This window comes from Azolla caroliniana, unplaced genomic scaffold (assembly GCF_043228905.1).
Source record: "Azolla caroliniana isolate FFs.n. ecotype wild unplaced genomic scaffold, voAzoCaro1.0.p SCAF_1, whole genome shotgun sequence".
Taxonomy (NCBI): Eukaryota; Viridiplantae; Streptophyta; class Polypodiopsida; order Salviniales; family Salviniaceae; genus Azolla; species Azolla caroliniana.
In genome coordinates, this window is record NW_028230436.1 from 9,945,663 (window position 1) to 9,961,024 (window position 15,362).

At 40.5% G+C, this 15,362-nt stretch overlaps 2 protein-coding genes across 2 annotated transcripts; one reads left to right on the forward strand and one right to left on the reverse strand.

Moving 5' to 3' along the window:
• The first annotated feature begins 605 nt into the window (after positions 1-605).
• On the forward strand, positions 606-7,120 carry LOC147868910 (nuclear receptor coactivator). Its single transcript, XM_087324581.1, has 12 exons — positions 606-761; positions 1,557-1,657; positions 1,787-1,851; positions 1,939-2,019; positions 2,093-2,173; positions 2,303-2,482; positions 2,575-2,664; positions 2,765-3,936; positions 4,020-4,240; positions 4,333-4,484; positions 4,602-4,640; positions 4,726-7,120. The coding sequence occupies exons 2-12, from the start codon at positions 1,579-1,581 to the stop codon at positions 6,199-6,201; spliced, it is 3,636 nt and encodes a 1,211-aa protein (XP_087180707.1). The 5' UTR covers positions 606-761; positions 1,557-1,578; the 3' UTR covers positions 6,202-7,120.
• Positions 7,121-7,154: 34 nt separating this feature from the next.
• Positions 7,155-8,630, reverse strand: LOC147868911 (uncharacterized). Its single transcript, XM_087333718.1, has one exon. It carries the CDS (start codon positions 8,553-8,555, stop codon positions 7,155-7,157), a length of 1,401 nt encoding a protein of 466 aa, XP_087189844.1. The 5' UTR covers positions 8,556-8,630.
• Positions 8,631-15,362: the final 6,732 nt, after the last annotated feature.

Sequence of the window (15,362 nt, forward strand, 5' to 3'; positions counted from 1 at the left end):
ACTATAACCAACCTAGGATATGATTTTTCCTCACCGACACCCAATCGCTACATGTTAGTTTTTCATGTCATGCTTATTTAACTATTATCCATAATTGTTTCACCACACACATTATTTCCATGTACCTTTAGGAAACCTAGAGCTTTCATTTTTTGTCCGTGAATAAACAGAATGAATTCACCCATAGTTGTCATCACGACTTTGACGCATAGGCTTGTTTTGGCCGGAAGTAGACGAAAGGAAATACATAATCCGTTCATTGTCTCTCAATCGAAGAGAGAAATTGTGCATCTTTGACGTTCGGCCTGACTGTTTCAGGTGGCAATCGATGGGGAAATAAATGGATATGACGAACGAGAGCTGCATGCTCAGGCAAAATGGAGCTAGAGAAGAAACTTGTTCGGTAAAAGAATGGCCAAAGAAAGGCTAGCTAGTAGTAATGGGTGTTAAGAAGAAATGTGACGGGGGTATTTCGGGTAATTTAGAAAATTGGAGGATTTGTGAGAAACCAGCAGCAGGGGCACGGGCTGTAATTAGCCGAAACGCAGAAGAGTCTCGCCGTCCGTCCGTCTGTGGACTTGGTTGCGAGATACGACTGCTCTGCCTTCTTTTTTTTCTCGTTCTTTGGTTTGCTTGTTCACAAATTCCCTCTGCGTTCCTGTCTTTCGATGTTAGGGTTTGTCAGGCGACGATCGTGGCCCTAGCTCTGCAGATCCTCTCTGTTTCTCTCTCCAGTGTGCAGATTTCGATTCGATTTGAAGGTACCCCCCCTCAATCTGTGCTACTACTTCTATTTTTCTGTGTTTGTTCTCTTCCACCTCATGCTTTCCCCTCCCCTGTATCCTCCTCCTCCTATTCTTTTCCTGATCCTCTCCATGTTTGTTTATTCTTAATCAACCTTTTCCAAATGCCGATTTTTCTTTCGACGATTACAGGGTTTGAATCTGAACTACTGTCGCATGATTGTTTTACTCACTTTGATCTTCTGTTTTTTTTTTTTTTTTTTTACTGTTTCGTTTATGGAACCTTCGAAACTTCTCTATAACAGTCTGACACGCCTATCTCGAATCCTGAGTGTGGATAATGGAGGATTCAAGCTTCTCGAGGATGAATGTGAAAGGAAACCATGCTTTCTTTTGCTCTCCCACTCTCCCTGTTTTCATTTCCGTTTACAAACCTCTTGAATACGCCTTTTCCTTTCGATAATTACAGCTTCTGAACCTAAAATACCACATGATGAGGGTGTTCTCTCTTTGATATATTGTTTGTTTTCACCCGCACAGTTCTGTTTTCACCTCTGAATTGGGCATTCCAATCTTCATCATTCATTGTTCTCTCTATAACATTATTAAAGTTCTTGTTTAACTATTAGTGTATAAATATCAAACATTGCATTGGCAGCTTCTTGTGTATGCCGTATTTTTTCTGACTATTACACTTTATGAATATAAAGTACTGCAGGGTGGTTTTTGATCAACAAGATATGACTAATGAGAAATGTTCCTTTTTTGTTAACGCTTTGAACTTTCTGAATCTAACTGGTCTATCTATAACAGTTTTGCAGATCTATTTAAAACCATGAGTGTGGAGATACTTCACAATCTTCCAGATAATGGAAGATTCAAACTTCCTGATGATAAATGTGAAACATTACATGGTATGTATGATATTCCTTGTGTCAGAATTTATACTGCTAGGTTATTCTTCTGATTGCACTGAAAAATTTACTTGCAATATGTTGATTGTGTATTTGAGAGTTCTGGTATGCTGATTGTGTATGTTGCAGAGCTGGAGGCATCGTTTTCAATCAGGTTGTTTCCAAAGTGCTTCTCAATAGGAAAACCTTTAGAGGTATATGTTTGGGTGTGTGAAACGTGAATACCATATCACCCGCACAGAATATGCAAATTGTTTAAAAACAATGGTTTTTTTCTTCAGAAAAAGAGAGGGCTTCCACCAATTCATGAAGCAATGGATCGTCTATATCCATACAATCGTACCAGTGAAAGCTTCTTGCGGGTAAACATTTACTAATAGGAGCCCTTGATGGAAAAAACCATGATTATTCTGCTGATATTTTTGCTTGTAATAGGCTCTTGATGGAGGTTGGATTCCAGCAGATTTACTCGATGATGTACCTTGCACATATGTAAATGGCTGTGTATCATGTGAGGTATGCTTCCATAACTGTACAACGAGACAAACCTCCCTTATTAGGCAATCGATTTGTGATAGATAGTTCCCCCTCGAGGGATAAGTTCTTTCTTGTTGTCCTCGAATAAGGTCTGTTTCTGGCTTACAGGTTCTCGATTACTGTGGCAATGCTCCCTCTTCTGGTGATGTCAGTTCTGTACTCTCACCTAAATCCTCAACAGAGGTTATACCAGTTATTTATAAAGTCACACTCAAACCTACAACAGAGAGTATAGTAAAAGATGTTGCATCGATGCTAGATGAGAAGTGGACCTACAAGGACCTCATGGTTCGTTGTTGTTCAAGATAAACATCTATTTTGTGTAATGGCTGTATCTGTGCTCAATTGCTTTTATCTTTCCTTTTGATTTTGTTTTGTAGGAAGTGGAATCTAAAATCTTGAAGACAGCATGGCCAGAATTGCAGCTTGATCCGAAGACAACCACTAATAATACAGAAAAGAAATCAATGGTATGTGTCATGGTTTCTCAGCTTCATTTCTATGTTGTCTTGTTTATTTAACCTTTGTCTTACAAAATTTTCTGATGGTTATGTTATGCCAACCAAAAAGCTTCGATCCAGTCAATCTATTTTCAAACATGTTAGAACAAACAAAGGAGCTCCATTGAGCCGGAGGTGGCGATTAGCTGCATCAGCAAAGGCTATGGCCAAAGCAGGAACTGTAGCAAACAGTAAGAAGATTGGTCCCGAGTCAGGACTAGAGAGGTATACTCATCCAAATGTCGAGGCTTCTGGGACTAGTGCAGATGGCATACAGATGGCCCCTTTCAAGCCAATGATATTAGGATCTATGGCTTCTGCATCACAATTTCCTCCTTCACCAAGAGCAAACATGGTGGGTGACAATGGGTGGCATGATCAGCCTGGACTCATTGAGAAACAGTCATCTTTGCTTGGCAAGAGGGATAGCAGAGATTATGGACCTAAGCTTGATATAAAGAAATTTAAACAGGATTCACCAAGACTAGACGTGCATGCAGATAATGGTTTGCCTAGGTTTGACCAGAAATTGAATCAAGAACAAGATAATAAGTCAATGGGTTCCCTAGAGCAGACCAAGCTTGATATGAAAATGAATGCAGACCAACAGAAACTGGATGGTGCAAGAATACGGGATGACAAAAATGGTTTTGGAATAGAAAGTGGACGGCATAATGGTGAATCTCATATTGCAGCCCAACGGCTGATGCAGCAAGATATCAGTAAGGCGTCATGGCAGGGCTTGAGTCCTGTAGAAAGCACACCAGATGCCTTGTTACAGAGGAAGAGAATTGCCCTTGCGCAGCAAAAACCTGATAGCAGGCCATTCATGCAACCATATGACTTGTCCACATCAGGGCTGTCACAGAGTGTTTCTGCACTAGTGGCTGGAACCACTAATCATCCAGTTGCATCATCCTCATCAACCATCCTCCACCCAAAAGACCAACTGCCGGCTTCAAGTGCAGTGAGTGCTGGATTATCTTCAGATGCAATGATGCAGATGCAGATGCAGCAAATGGCAAGGCGTAGGGCCAACCCACTTCAAAAAAATTCAGCAAATGTTACTGGGATCGCATCTCCAGGGAGCACTGTGAATTCTGGAGGTGTTACAAATGTCAATAGTCCCTCCACTGCAAGCATGCCTTCTATTGCTCCTGTGAAGATTGAAGGCATGATGGTAACAGGGCAAAAGAAAGAGCCAGTCGATAATTTTGTGTCACTAATTTCTATTGCACAGAGGTAATTGATGCTGTTCATTTTCTGGATTATCCTATTTCTTATCTAGGGGTATGCTCATGAAACTTTGATTTGGTTTTGTGCAGGAATGGGCTTCCAGCGAAGAGACGGAAGGTAGAACTTCCCCCACCTTCAGATGGCCAGAAGCCTTCTCCATCCTGGCAATTACTGTTAGTAGCACTTGGAAATACATCTAGTGATGACATCAAGGATCCAAAAGGACAAAGAAATATGGCAGATTCTCTTGTTGGTGGGGTGAATGTACGAAAGACACGGTTCTTACAATTTCAACGTGCAATTCCACAAGGTTTGTCCTATGTATCCAAAATCTGTTAAGCGTACTTCTACATCTGTGAGTTTGAGTTGCAAGATAGTTAAATATGCATATTATATTACCAGGGAGTCATTATCGACGTGTTAGGATTCGGCTTGTTATGTGCGAACGAGGCAAGGATGCTATGGTGGAGGCCGTTGTTCAATTTGGAGATGATCAAGATGATGAAACACTGAACACAGTTCCACACCATGTCTTGCCAACAATGGCCAATGCTGTAAGTTGCATATGATGTGAAAACAGATTTGATTGCTGTCTAACATACTCTAACAACTATTGCAAGCATTATTTTTAATAAGAACTGACTGTGGAATGCTTTGTATGCTTCATGTAGCATGCTGCAGATGTCTTTGCAAAACAGTTCTGTGCTTTGGTAAGGGAACAAATACCCTTTTTATGATCAGATTTTCCAGGGAATAGCATTTTGTATATTGACTTGTAAGATGTGTTATCTACAGTTGGAGAAAGAAGGATTTGAGCTGGTTGAAGACCAAGTTCAACCAACAATGCCGCGTGGCAATGTGACCACAAATGCAGCTTCTGCAGCTCGTCCATTGCCTGCAGGTGCATCAGCATTGGGAAGTAATTTATCATCACCCCGTTCATCTTTGATAAATCAACAAATGTCAGCAATGCCTCTTGGCGGAATGCAAGGATTGGCGCCGATGCAACCATCTTCACCAAATGCGCTTGCCACAGCTCGAATGTTGCCTCCACCCGGAAATGCTGCTAATCGCCACATGGCAGCAGGTTTTATGGGCCAATCAGGGGTCAACACTGCCTCCAAAGCACTGCATCTAGATGGGACAGGATCTCAACTTGCAGCTGTTCAGCAACATCAAACAGCACAACACCTGCAAAGGGCCCAGCAGATGGTTATGCCAAGTCAGCTCGCTCAATTGAACCAACACTCAGCACAACAGCTGAACCAACAAATGGTGGCAGCAAATCCGGGCCAGCTTCAACAATTTCTACAGCAACAACAGCGTCAGCAAACACAGGCCCTCCAACAAAGAAAACTCATGGGTATGGGGAGCTTGGGACCAATGGGCAATTTAGGGATTCCTGTTAGTGGTGCCAATCAAGGTGGTATGGGAAGCATGGTGGGAGTCAATGCAATGAATAATGTTGGCTTGCCAGGAATAAACAACGTATCGGCATCTATGGGGACAATGTCAAATCTCAATAATGTTGGCCAACTGCAGGGCATGGCATCCATGGGACAGAACACCGGGCTAAGCAATTTGATAGCGCATCAAGGTAGTCTCACTCCTGCTCAAATGGCAGCATTTTCTTCGAAGGCACGCGGAGCCAATGCCTCAGCTAGAGACAATATGACTGGTTTAAATGCTTCGAATCAGTTGCATGGTTCAGCTGGCTTGCCTATGATGGGTCAATCTATGAGTAGGGTTGGCAGAGTTGGTCTAAGCACCATGGCACGTGCTGGGCCTGTTGGGAGCCTTGGTAGCCCTAGATTAGCAACGTCAACCATGCCAGCTCAGGGTATGTATATGAACTCTTCCCAGTCTATGACCCCACAACAACAATTTAGTCTACAACAGCTGAGTCCTACTCAGCAAAATGGCCCACAACAGTCAATCAATCCTCAGCAGCTACAGTTGACTCAATCTCAGCAAGCTAGCATGCAGGTACAACAGAATCCATCACCATCTTTAAACTTACAGCAACCAAAGAATAATAGTACCCAACAAAGTCTCAATTCACCAACAACTCTCCTTTCTCAACAACAGCAACCGCAACAGCAACTAAGTTCAGGTTCCCAGCAACATGGATCAGTTGGAAACCTTGGGTCTCTTGTTGGGGGTCCAGCTAGCCCTCAACTCAGCTCTCAGAATGCTGGCAGTGTAACTAGTGGTACTGGTATGGAAACATCTGCCACCAACTGTAATGGACCATCAATATCTTCAGGTTGACTGTGAAATGGATCTTGATTCTCATGAAGGGCTATTTATGTTGGTGATATTTCCTATGTGATTCTTCTGGTTCTTTATGCTTGAGCATGTAAATATTATCAACTTGTTAAATGAGGAGATAATGCAAGATGGACACAATATTCTTGGTGCTAGATACTAATCAAAGCTATAGTATCTTGGTCATGGTTACATTGTATCTGTATATATGACTAGAAGCTTCCAGTGTCTTCCTTCAATGTTAATTCTTCATGACTAGTTCATTGAGCTCTGTGAGTGGCCTTTACCTAAGCCATGTTTTAAGCATGACCTCGAGTTTTAAGGTTTGAGTGAGGATAAAGCTTCTGCAGCCATAAAACTGTCAGGTTTCAGATGTTTTGTATAATATTTAATTTGCAAGGGTCTGCTTTTGCATTGGTCTTATTGAAACCCCCCTGACAGCCAGTCTTAACAGAGATGTATTGTGAGTTCTTTTCCCTTTCAAAGATGGAAGTATCACTGGCCCCACAAAAAAATAACTGAGGCAAGCGTTTGCTTTACTGCCTATCATGGACAATCTAGGGTTCAATTGATTTCAACACTGCTTATGTATGGCCATAGATATGAGAAATGGAGTGCCTGATTTGCAATCATTACCAAATTTATTTTTTTGAGATTTTTGTAGAAAATCCAATGTTTGGATGGAACATGCCAGTGAAAGGACAAATTTGAACTCTTTGCTCCTAATGAGACTCATTTTGTAACAAGAGAAATGGATTTTGTGGAATACCGTCCTGAGAAGCCTATTTGTTTAAAAGGCAATATTGTAAAGCCAAGATGAAAAAAATAGTTGTGCCTTTTCTATTATAAAAAATAATGGAACATTTTTGTAAATCATAATAGAGCTTTTTGCAATATGTAATTATTGGATTGTTTTTATGGATGAAGAGCTACATGATTGCTCAGTAAATGGTTCTTCAAGGTATCCAGTTGCCTATGCAAGACCAAAGGGCAAGCTTACGTTTCTTGATTATCTCATCGCCTGAATATTTGCATGATCTGAGAGCTTCAATTTCTATCAGCGCCTCTTTCAGCTTCCTCTGTGCATTGTTGCATGCATCGCTAACGTCTTTGGCCTCTGCTTGGGCCTCGTAAAGTCTGGCTTGCAGTGTCTCCACTTCATTAATATCATCCAAGTCATATATTTCACTATCTGGATTCTCTAATTCATGGCTGCTTTCATGTAGTTGAGTATTCATTGCATATTTGTGCCTACTTTCCCTGCACCTTGCTTGATGCTCTGCTACAGCTTGTAAAGCCTCTTCAAGCACCTCTAGCAGCAGTTTCTGCTTCTCCACATAAGAAGCTTGAACATCATTAAAATTGTTAATGAGATGATGATTGTTATCAGGGTCTTTAGCTTTCATTTCCAGTTCTGACAAAACAGCAAGCAGAACCCCTAATTGAGCTTCCTCTTTCTCTAATGCTTCACACAAGATGGCTGTGTTGTTTACCTTGAGAGCTAATAGCTCTTCTTGGGTTTGTTCAAGCTCAGTTTTGAGAAACTCTAGGCATGAAGAGAGAAGACTTCCTTCTAGGGCCTTGCTGAGTGTAACCCCTTGTGCTTCCTCTAGGGCTTTGTCCAGCAGCAATTCAATGGACTTCGCATCATTTGTTTCACAAATGGTCACCTCTGATTCGGCTACTTGGATGGCCATTTGTATCTCCAAATTATCCTTTTTTATAGCTTCATTTGGAGAAGCACTACACAATTGCTCTTCTAAAGAAACTCCTAGTTGAGATTTAAGATGCGCCTCTGAGGCTTTAACTTGGGCAAGCTCTCTTTTTAGTACCGCGATTTCAGCCATTGCATCCTTCATGTTGTTGTGACCCAGCCTTGGCACAACTAATTCATCCATATTTGTGTCCACTACATGAGTATCATTATTAAGGTGAGGTAAAGTAGAATCATCATGACCCTTGCCTTTAATGAAAATCTCGCCCGATAACTCTTCAACGCGTTTGGCCGTCGACTCAGCTGCATTCATTGCCTCCCCAGCTAGTCTCACAGCATCATCTTTCGCCTCCACACAAATGATGAGCTCGTGTTTCAAGCTCTCTAGAGCTTGCCTATTTGATTGTAGCTCTATGAGTGCCCCCTCGTATTGTTCCTTCATTCTCTCCAATTCCACCCTCCATTCTTGGTATAAGAATTGATCTGATTGCAAATATGAAAAAGCACCTTGTTGAGTTCCGTCGGCAGCAGATGCCCTTATATATTCTCCTCTAGTTGCTAGTACTTTGGATGTCTCATTTGTGCCATGAAGTTTTACTGTCAATTGATTCACATTTTTCTTAGCTCGTGTGAGGTCATGCATCAAGTTTGACTTGGATTTCTCGAGCAAGCCAAGTTGCTCCTTAGCTTTAACAAATTCGTCGTGCACTTGTTGGAGGTCAAAGCCTTTTCCATGTATTGTTGCTCTATTAGTCTTACTTGGCTGCAATAATTTGGCCAAATGTTAGAGAGAGAGAGAGAGAGAGAGAGAGAGAGAGAGAGAGAAAAGCTAATACATGCATGAGCTAAAGGAATGGTAAGCCATTATATAGAGAAATGAGGTAATAAGTCATTTGTTTCTGGGGATGATGGAAAAAGAAGGACCACATGATAGAGGTTCGCCAAATGACTAGTAACAGAGAAGAAGAGTCAGTCTGTCAAGACATATATGAAGAGAGAGCATCTCCTGTTGGTGAACATGCAAATTGTTTTTATTTAAACCATCACCTTTTTCCTGCCCAATCCCCAATGGTTATTTTAAAAAAGACAACAATAGGATCCTCGCAACGAAAAGAAAAGAAAACATGGGCACAAGTTTTGGCTCTATACACCACCACGTCTTTACCTCTATGTTTGGCAAAGTGCAACTAGACCTCGATTTATCTGGCACCCATGCTGCATTGATTCTTGTATTAGGAAAGGTTCTTTGATCCATACTTGCATTAACGTCCGGGCTCCCATTTTTGTGTAGTTTTGTGGTTGGTCGAGGAGGTATCATCTTGTTAGTAGCCATTATAAATATATCTGTGAACAAGAGATTAATAGATAAAGAAAAATATCCCTACAAACAAGTCTAAAATCTTAGGGAGTTTTTCCCGCAAATGAGTTCCTCCATCACATTATTGTATTATGATTTCATATTAAATATGTAATCAATCTTACATGACCCAATCTAATTGCCAACCTTTAAAACTTAATATCATAATCGGCGGTAATTTAAATGAATTAATAAAAAGATATAGAAAGAGATAAATCCAACTCTTTCATCACTTATCTTGTACCCCACACATATCATGGCTTTAAAATTGTCACCTAATATTATAGGTTCTATTAAAATAAGTTGCATTGCCATACCTTTCTCTAACTTTGGGGCTAAAGGTTTAGTTTATGCCAAAATTAATCCATAACACATTATCATGCTTGGAATTGCCTTATCGAAAGAAAATGTATTTGGTATCAAATAGAGAAAACAGTTACTATGATTAAGAATATTTAATGAAGGCAAGAACAATGGCATCACAAGTAAATAAAAAAGGTACTTGCGAGTGACAAAACCTTTGGTAATCCTATTCACGATGGTTAATTGCACATGGAAAATTTTAAGTATACATAATGATAATATGAATAAAGGTCATTATAAAGAAAATGCAAAGAAATTTGGCACAAAGAATGTGAATACTTCAGCATGAAAGGTGTGAGTGATACATCATTTGATAATCTTTTTGATGACCAACATGTTTAATGGCTACAAGGTTTATTATGAATGGTCGAAACCCTTTCATCTAAAATGATTGCTTACCATGTTTTGCTACTTCGCTGATTACAACTTTCAAAATTTGCTTGTAACTTGTAAGGGATCGAATACTAGATATGTTCATTTGGTTATACATGTGACATATCTAAAGCCAAATCAGCTGGTTTGATGTTTTATATGTCCAAGTTACTAATGGTTTATAGTGGAAGGGCTGAGCTTCGTTGAGGGAGAAACCAAAACAAATATTTCCTTGAACATTAGTTAGGTTCAATCTTGGACATTGAACCTTGTTTGTATTGTGATTGTTGATGGTAAAAAGGTGATGTACATGAAACTAGTGTAAAAGCAATGAATTTAGTAAAAATGTGTTTACTTACATGCTATTTCCGATTATGGGATAATAGTGACCCCATATAGGATGGCATCCCAATAAGAAGCCTCATTTTAGGTCACTCTAATTTGGTGTAGTAGTGTCGAAGGTTTGTCCACCAAGCTTCGTTGTCTGCAAGTTATATGATACTTCCAATGATATATGGAGATTTGGTTTGGAAATGACGACAATAATGATGCTTCATATGTGTATACACTATCTAGTTTGACTTGAAGAAATGCATACTCTTTTTATGCCCTAATAACAATGACATTCATTTCTAACAAAGTGTTGACCTTGACCCAACTCAACCCACAACTCTAAGACATCTAAAACTTGGACCAAGTTATCAATGAGTTACTTCTAAGAGTAATTATTCAATTATATCACAAAACATATAATTTATGTTGGCTTTTGCATTTCATTCAACTATCATCAGCATTTGTGTTTTGCAGCATCACCTCAATCTCCCTTAGGAGCTACTCATGGTTTAAGTTCCATTAATATAGCTCAATTTAATGTTTCGATAGTGTACAAAATTTCGGTGGTGATTATGTGCACATGTGCAAATGATAACTAAAATGACGTGATTATGTTGTATTTTCACTAAAGGTAATGAAATGTATAGAAGATAATGGAGGAAATTTGTTATTGATAGAGTTCACAAATAACTATAATGGATGCCTAGTAGTTCATGCTATTGACAATACCAACCGCAATGCATTCTAATAAACACAATTCCAATAAAGAATTCCTCCTGTGATTTAAAGTGTAGCCTAGCATTTCTTTTCGTTTGATAGATTTCCCATTCTTTACATCATTTTGTCATAGTAAAAATCAACAATTGGTTAGCATTAGCTTTGTTTGGTGGGGTTCTTCTTCTCACCAAAACAACCATCAACTTTTGTATTGCTTATGATTTTATAATACTACTGTGTATCTTTTGTTAAAAAAAAAACAAACTATAATGGATCCCTCTCTAAGGCCTGAAGGATTATAACATATCATCTTTGTAACCTAATTTTTGCATTTGACTAAAAGCCTTGTTAAATTTTTATCAAATCCCTTCCATTACAGCCTTTCAAACCTTATGAAATGAAAATTACTTTTCGGAAACCATTGCTTAATTCCCGACAAAATGGGTGTTCCTACCACAATTCAAAGTGATTTTGATCTTCACCTTAATATCTATCAACTTGGAAGCTTTGGATTTATGCCTCACCCTATATTGATGATCTCAACTATATCCCTTGTTTCATGTCAATGAATTTACACATTTACTTCATGATGTATGTACTCCTAATGTTTCCCTAACCCTGGATCATATGAATTTCATTGTTTATTTAGGTTGGTATATGTCCATATGTGTAAGGATAAGCTTTCTATTCTTTCTAGCGCAAAGATCATAGGTGTCCTTGAGCATCACATGAATTTTTGTGAAGGTCCATGCACACTTCTTTAGTGGTAACCTTTCAAACCTATATGTGCGTGTGCGCGCATATGTTTCTTTGTTTCATTATTGATCATTGAAACAAATGGATCATGGGGATATGTGTAATAAATACATGGTTGATGGACGTTGGACATAATCTTGTACGTAAGATATTTAAGTTTTTATGTGTGTATGTGTGTGTGTGTATAAGTGCACATGTAAATGTGTATAAAAATGTAGGGGGTTGCGTGCATTTAGCTTAATAAATGTGGGTTCGTATAGAAGGGCTTAAGATTGGGTGGTTATGTGTTGAGTAATGCGTGTCCATGTTTTCTATGTAGATGTGTTTATGAATGTATTTAAGTTTATATGAGTGTTGTGTTGTGTATGGCTTTTTGTTTGGCATTTGGTGCATGTATAGGCTTTATGAATTCATAACTTTTATTGAAATAAAGTATTTTGGAGAACATAAAGTCCTTCATTGTCAAGGTGTTTGAATTGGTAAGAGGTAGGTTTACATATGTTTGGGCGCTAAAAGGGAAGAGGAAGCAATCTTAACGTTACATTGAATGTCCAGTCTAAGATTGGATAGAGGATTGCTGATGGGAGATGTTGGCTTCTGTATCTATTGGGAGATGATAATGAACTCTGGAGTTGGATTGCTTGGCCTAGCACAAATCGTCACTCCTCTACTAATTGTCCTTGTGTAGGCACCCCACTTTATTGTGGCGAGCTCTGCATGATAGTAAGTACTCTTTGAGTAGTATGTCAATTAAAACTTGCACACACACACAAATAAATTTGGTGATAAATCAGTAAGTAGTTTGAAATGGATTATACGGAGAATTGTGATTATAAATCTAAGATTTGCAATTTGATCTATATTTTTGTATTGATTTTGTAAAGAAATGAGGAGGCAAGAGTGATTGTAATGTAGTGGAAGATGAATGTGTGTGTGTGTGTCAAGACAGAGTGAGAGAGAGCGAGAGAGAGAGAGAGCTCTTAAGACAGAGATAGAAAAAACTGTATATTAACCAAAATTACATCAAAGCATAAGACATCCAACAACAACTAAGTTACAAGGGGTTGGTTTAAATACCAATTGAGCTAGGGCAAGTGCCCTTTCTACCATTTATAAAACTAGCCTCGTATATCCATGAGCTAGTGTGAAACCTATCTATGGGAAGTTGAGTTCGATTCTCAACACGCCCCTTCGAACACAACTTCCATATGTAGAAAAGTTGTTTCGGTCTTCAGAGTACTTCGATTTATGGAATCGGATTCCGGCTTTGCTTCTTATTGCGTGTTGCGTAGTCTAGCCATGCTGTGTATGCTGCGTACTCCCCGTCAAGCTCGACAATGCAGATGTTGTGAGACCAAGGTCCGATGCAAATTGCCCGAGGTTGTCGACGCCTAGAGCTTTCGTGAAAATATCAACAACCTGGAGGTGCATACTGATGTGTTGTAGGTTGATCTCTCCGGCCTATACACGCTCGCGGATGAAGTGGTAGTGGACCTCAATATGCTTAGTCCGCGTGTGGAATACGGGATTCCGCGCTAGGTAGATACTGCTCATGTTGTCCCAGTATAGGTGAATCGGATCCTTGATGGGTACGCCCAGATCCTTTAGTACGCGTTTGAGCCAGACGGCTTCGCATGCAGCGACTGTTGCGCCCCTATATGCGGCTTCCGTGCTCGATAGTGCGACTGTCGGCTGCTTCTTACTACTCCAGGAGATCGCTCCGCTACAAAGAGAGAAGACAAATCCGGATGTGGATCGCCTGTCTGCTTTATATCCTGCCCAGTTCGTGTCTGTGTACCCTTCGAGTCGAATGATCGCATTTGTCTTGTACATAATGCCGTAGTCCATTGTCGTACTGACATAGTGAAGTATCCTCTTAGCGCAGTCCAAATGAAGATTTCACGGATTCTGCATAAACTGGCTAAGTAGGCCGACCGAATAACTGAGTCGGGTCGCGTAATGGTCAAATAGATCAAACTACCGATTAGTTGTTGATACTGAGTCGGCTCGCTCTCAGCGGTTCCGGAATTGGCATCGATCTTGAGATTACGATCAAGAGGGGTAGAGACAAGCTTGTACTCGGTCATTCCGAACTTGTAGAGTAAGTTGAGAATGTAGTGCCGTTGAGAGATCATTATTCCGACTGGTGTTCGAATTACTTCAATACCTAGGAAGTAATGGAGCTCGTGTAAGTCTTTCATTTCGAATCTACCGGAAAGAAGTGATTTGAATTTCTTAATCTCGGCGAGATCCTTCCCTCTGATGACCAAGTCATCCACGTACAAGATGATGATGATCAGGCTATCTGACTCATTTCGGATGTACAGAGAGGTGTCAGATTTTGACATCCGAAATCCGACTTGGTGAAGATACTGCGTGATCTTCGAGTGCCAAGCATGCGGCACTTGTTTGAGGCCGTAGAGTGGCTTCTTGAGTTGACATACGCTGTGTAGATACTTAAGCGATTCGAATCCGGGTGGTTGTATCATGTACACCTCTTCTTCTAACTCTCCTCGGAGGAAAGCATTTTTCACATCCATTTGGTGGAGGTGCCATCCTTTCGCTGTGGCGAGTGCAATTACTGTCCGTACAGTTGTCATCTTTGCCACTGGGGCAAAGGTTTCTTCGTAATCTATGCCGTGCGTTTGCGCGTAGCCTTTCGCAACGAGCCGTGCTTTGAAGCGATTTACGGATCCATCAACATTGTATTTTACTTTGTATATCCATCTGCAGCCAATCGCTTTCTTGTTCGGGGGGAGAGGAACGAGATCCCATGTCTCGTTTTTGCATAAAGCTTCCATCTCCTCATTCATCCCGTTGACCCATTGCGGATCCTTTGCGGCTTCGGAAAGCGTTTCCGGTTCCCATACTAACGCTACTTTCATCATAAAAGCGTAGTAATACGCCATGTAGTCGTCGTAGCCGTAGCGGTTTACGTGGTTCTTTTCACGTGTGGATCGGCGTAGCTCTCGATCCATGGGGAGTATGGCTTTCTTCGCTCCATCTATGCGGACGTCGCGATCCTCGAATTCACTATCAAGAGAATGAAGCATCTCGATCTCTTCTTGATCTTCATATTCCCACATTTTTGCCTTCCCTTTTTCCAGCTTCGGACTCAGCCGAGATGTGCTTTCATCGCTCGATGGCTCTGATGGCCCTCTCAGCCGTGTCGTAATTGGGCTATCTTCTAACATCTGTGTGAGCCGATCCTCAACTTCTATTTCTATTTCAGTGTCATCTGCGTCAAGCGGGGTTGGAGTTGAAGTATTCTCTAGTGCGTACCAGGAGGTGTATTCGTCGAAGACTACATCTCGACTTGTTCGAACCTTACAGATAGATGGGATGTAGCATTTTTACCCCTTCTGTTCGAGTGAGTATCCTATGAGGATACATTTCTTTGACTTTGGGTCAAGCTTTTGCCGCGTATCATCGGGAATATGTACGTAGACAATAGAACCGAAAATGCGGACATCTGACAAGTACAACTTCTTTCCGAAGAACTTCTCATGCGGAGTTATATCGTGTCCTCCCGAGGTTGTGCACCTATTCATA

What these genes read in the sequence shown, in the direction of transcription:
- LOC147868910 (XM_087324581.1), top strand. Translation starts at nt 1,579, where the DNA reads ATGAGTGTGGAGATACTTCACAATCTTCCAGATAATGGAAGATTCAAA. An exon ending in GGACCTACAAGGACCTCATG is followed by an intron (nt 2,483 to 2,574) that starts GTTCGTTGTTGT and finishes TTTGTTTTGTAG; the next exon opens with GAAGTGGAATCTAAAATCTT. An exon ending in TCAACGTGCAATTCCACAAG is followed by an intron (nt 4,241 to 4,332) that starts GTTTGTCCTATG and finishes TTATATTACCAG; the next exon opens with GGAGTCATTATCGACGTGTT.
- LOC147868911 (XM_087333718.1), bottom strand. Translation starts at nt 8,555, where the DNA reads ATGCATGACCTCACACGAGCTAAGAAAAATGTGAATCAATTGACAGTA.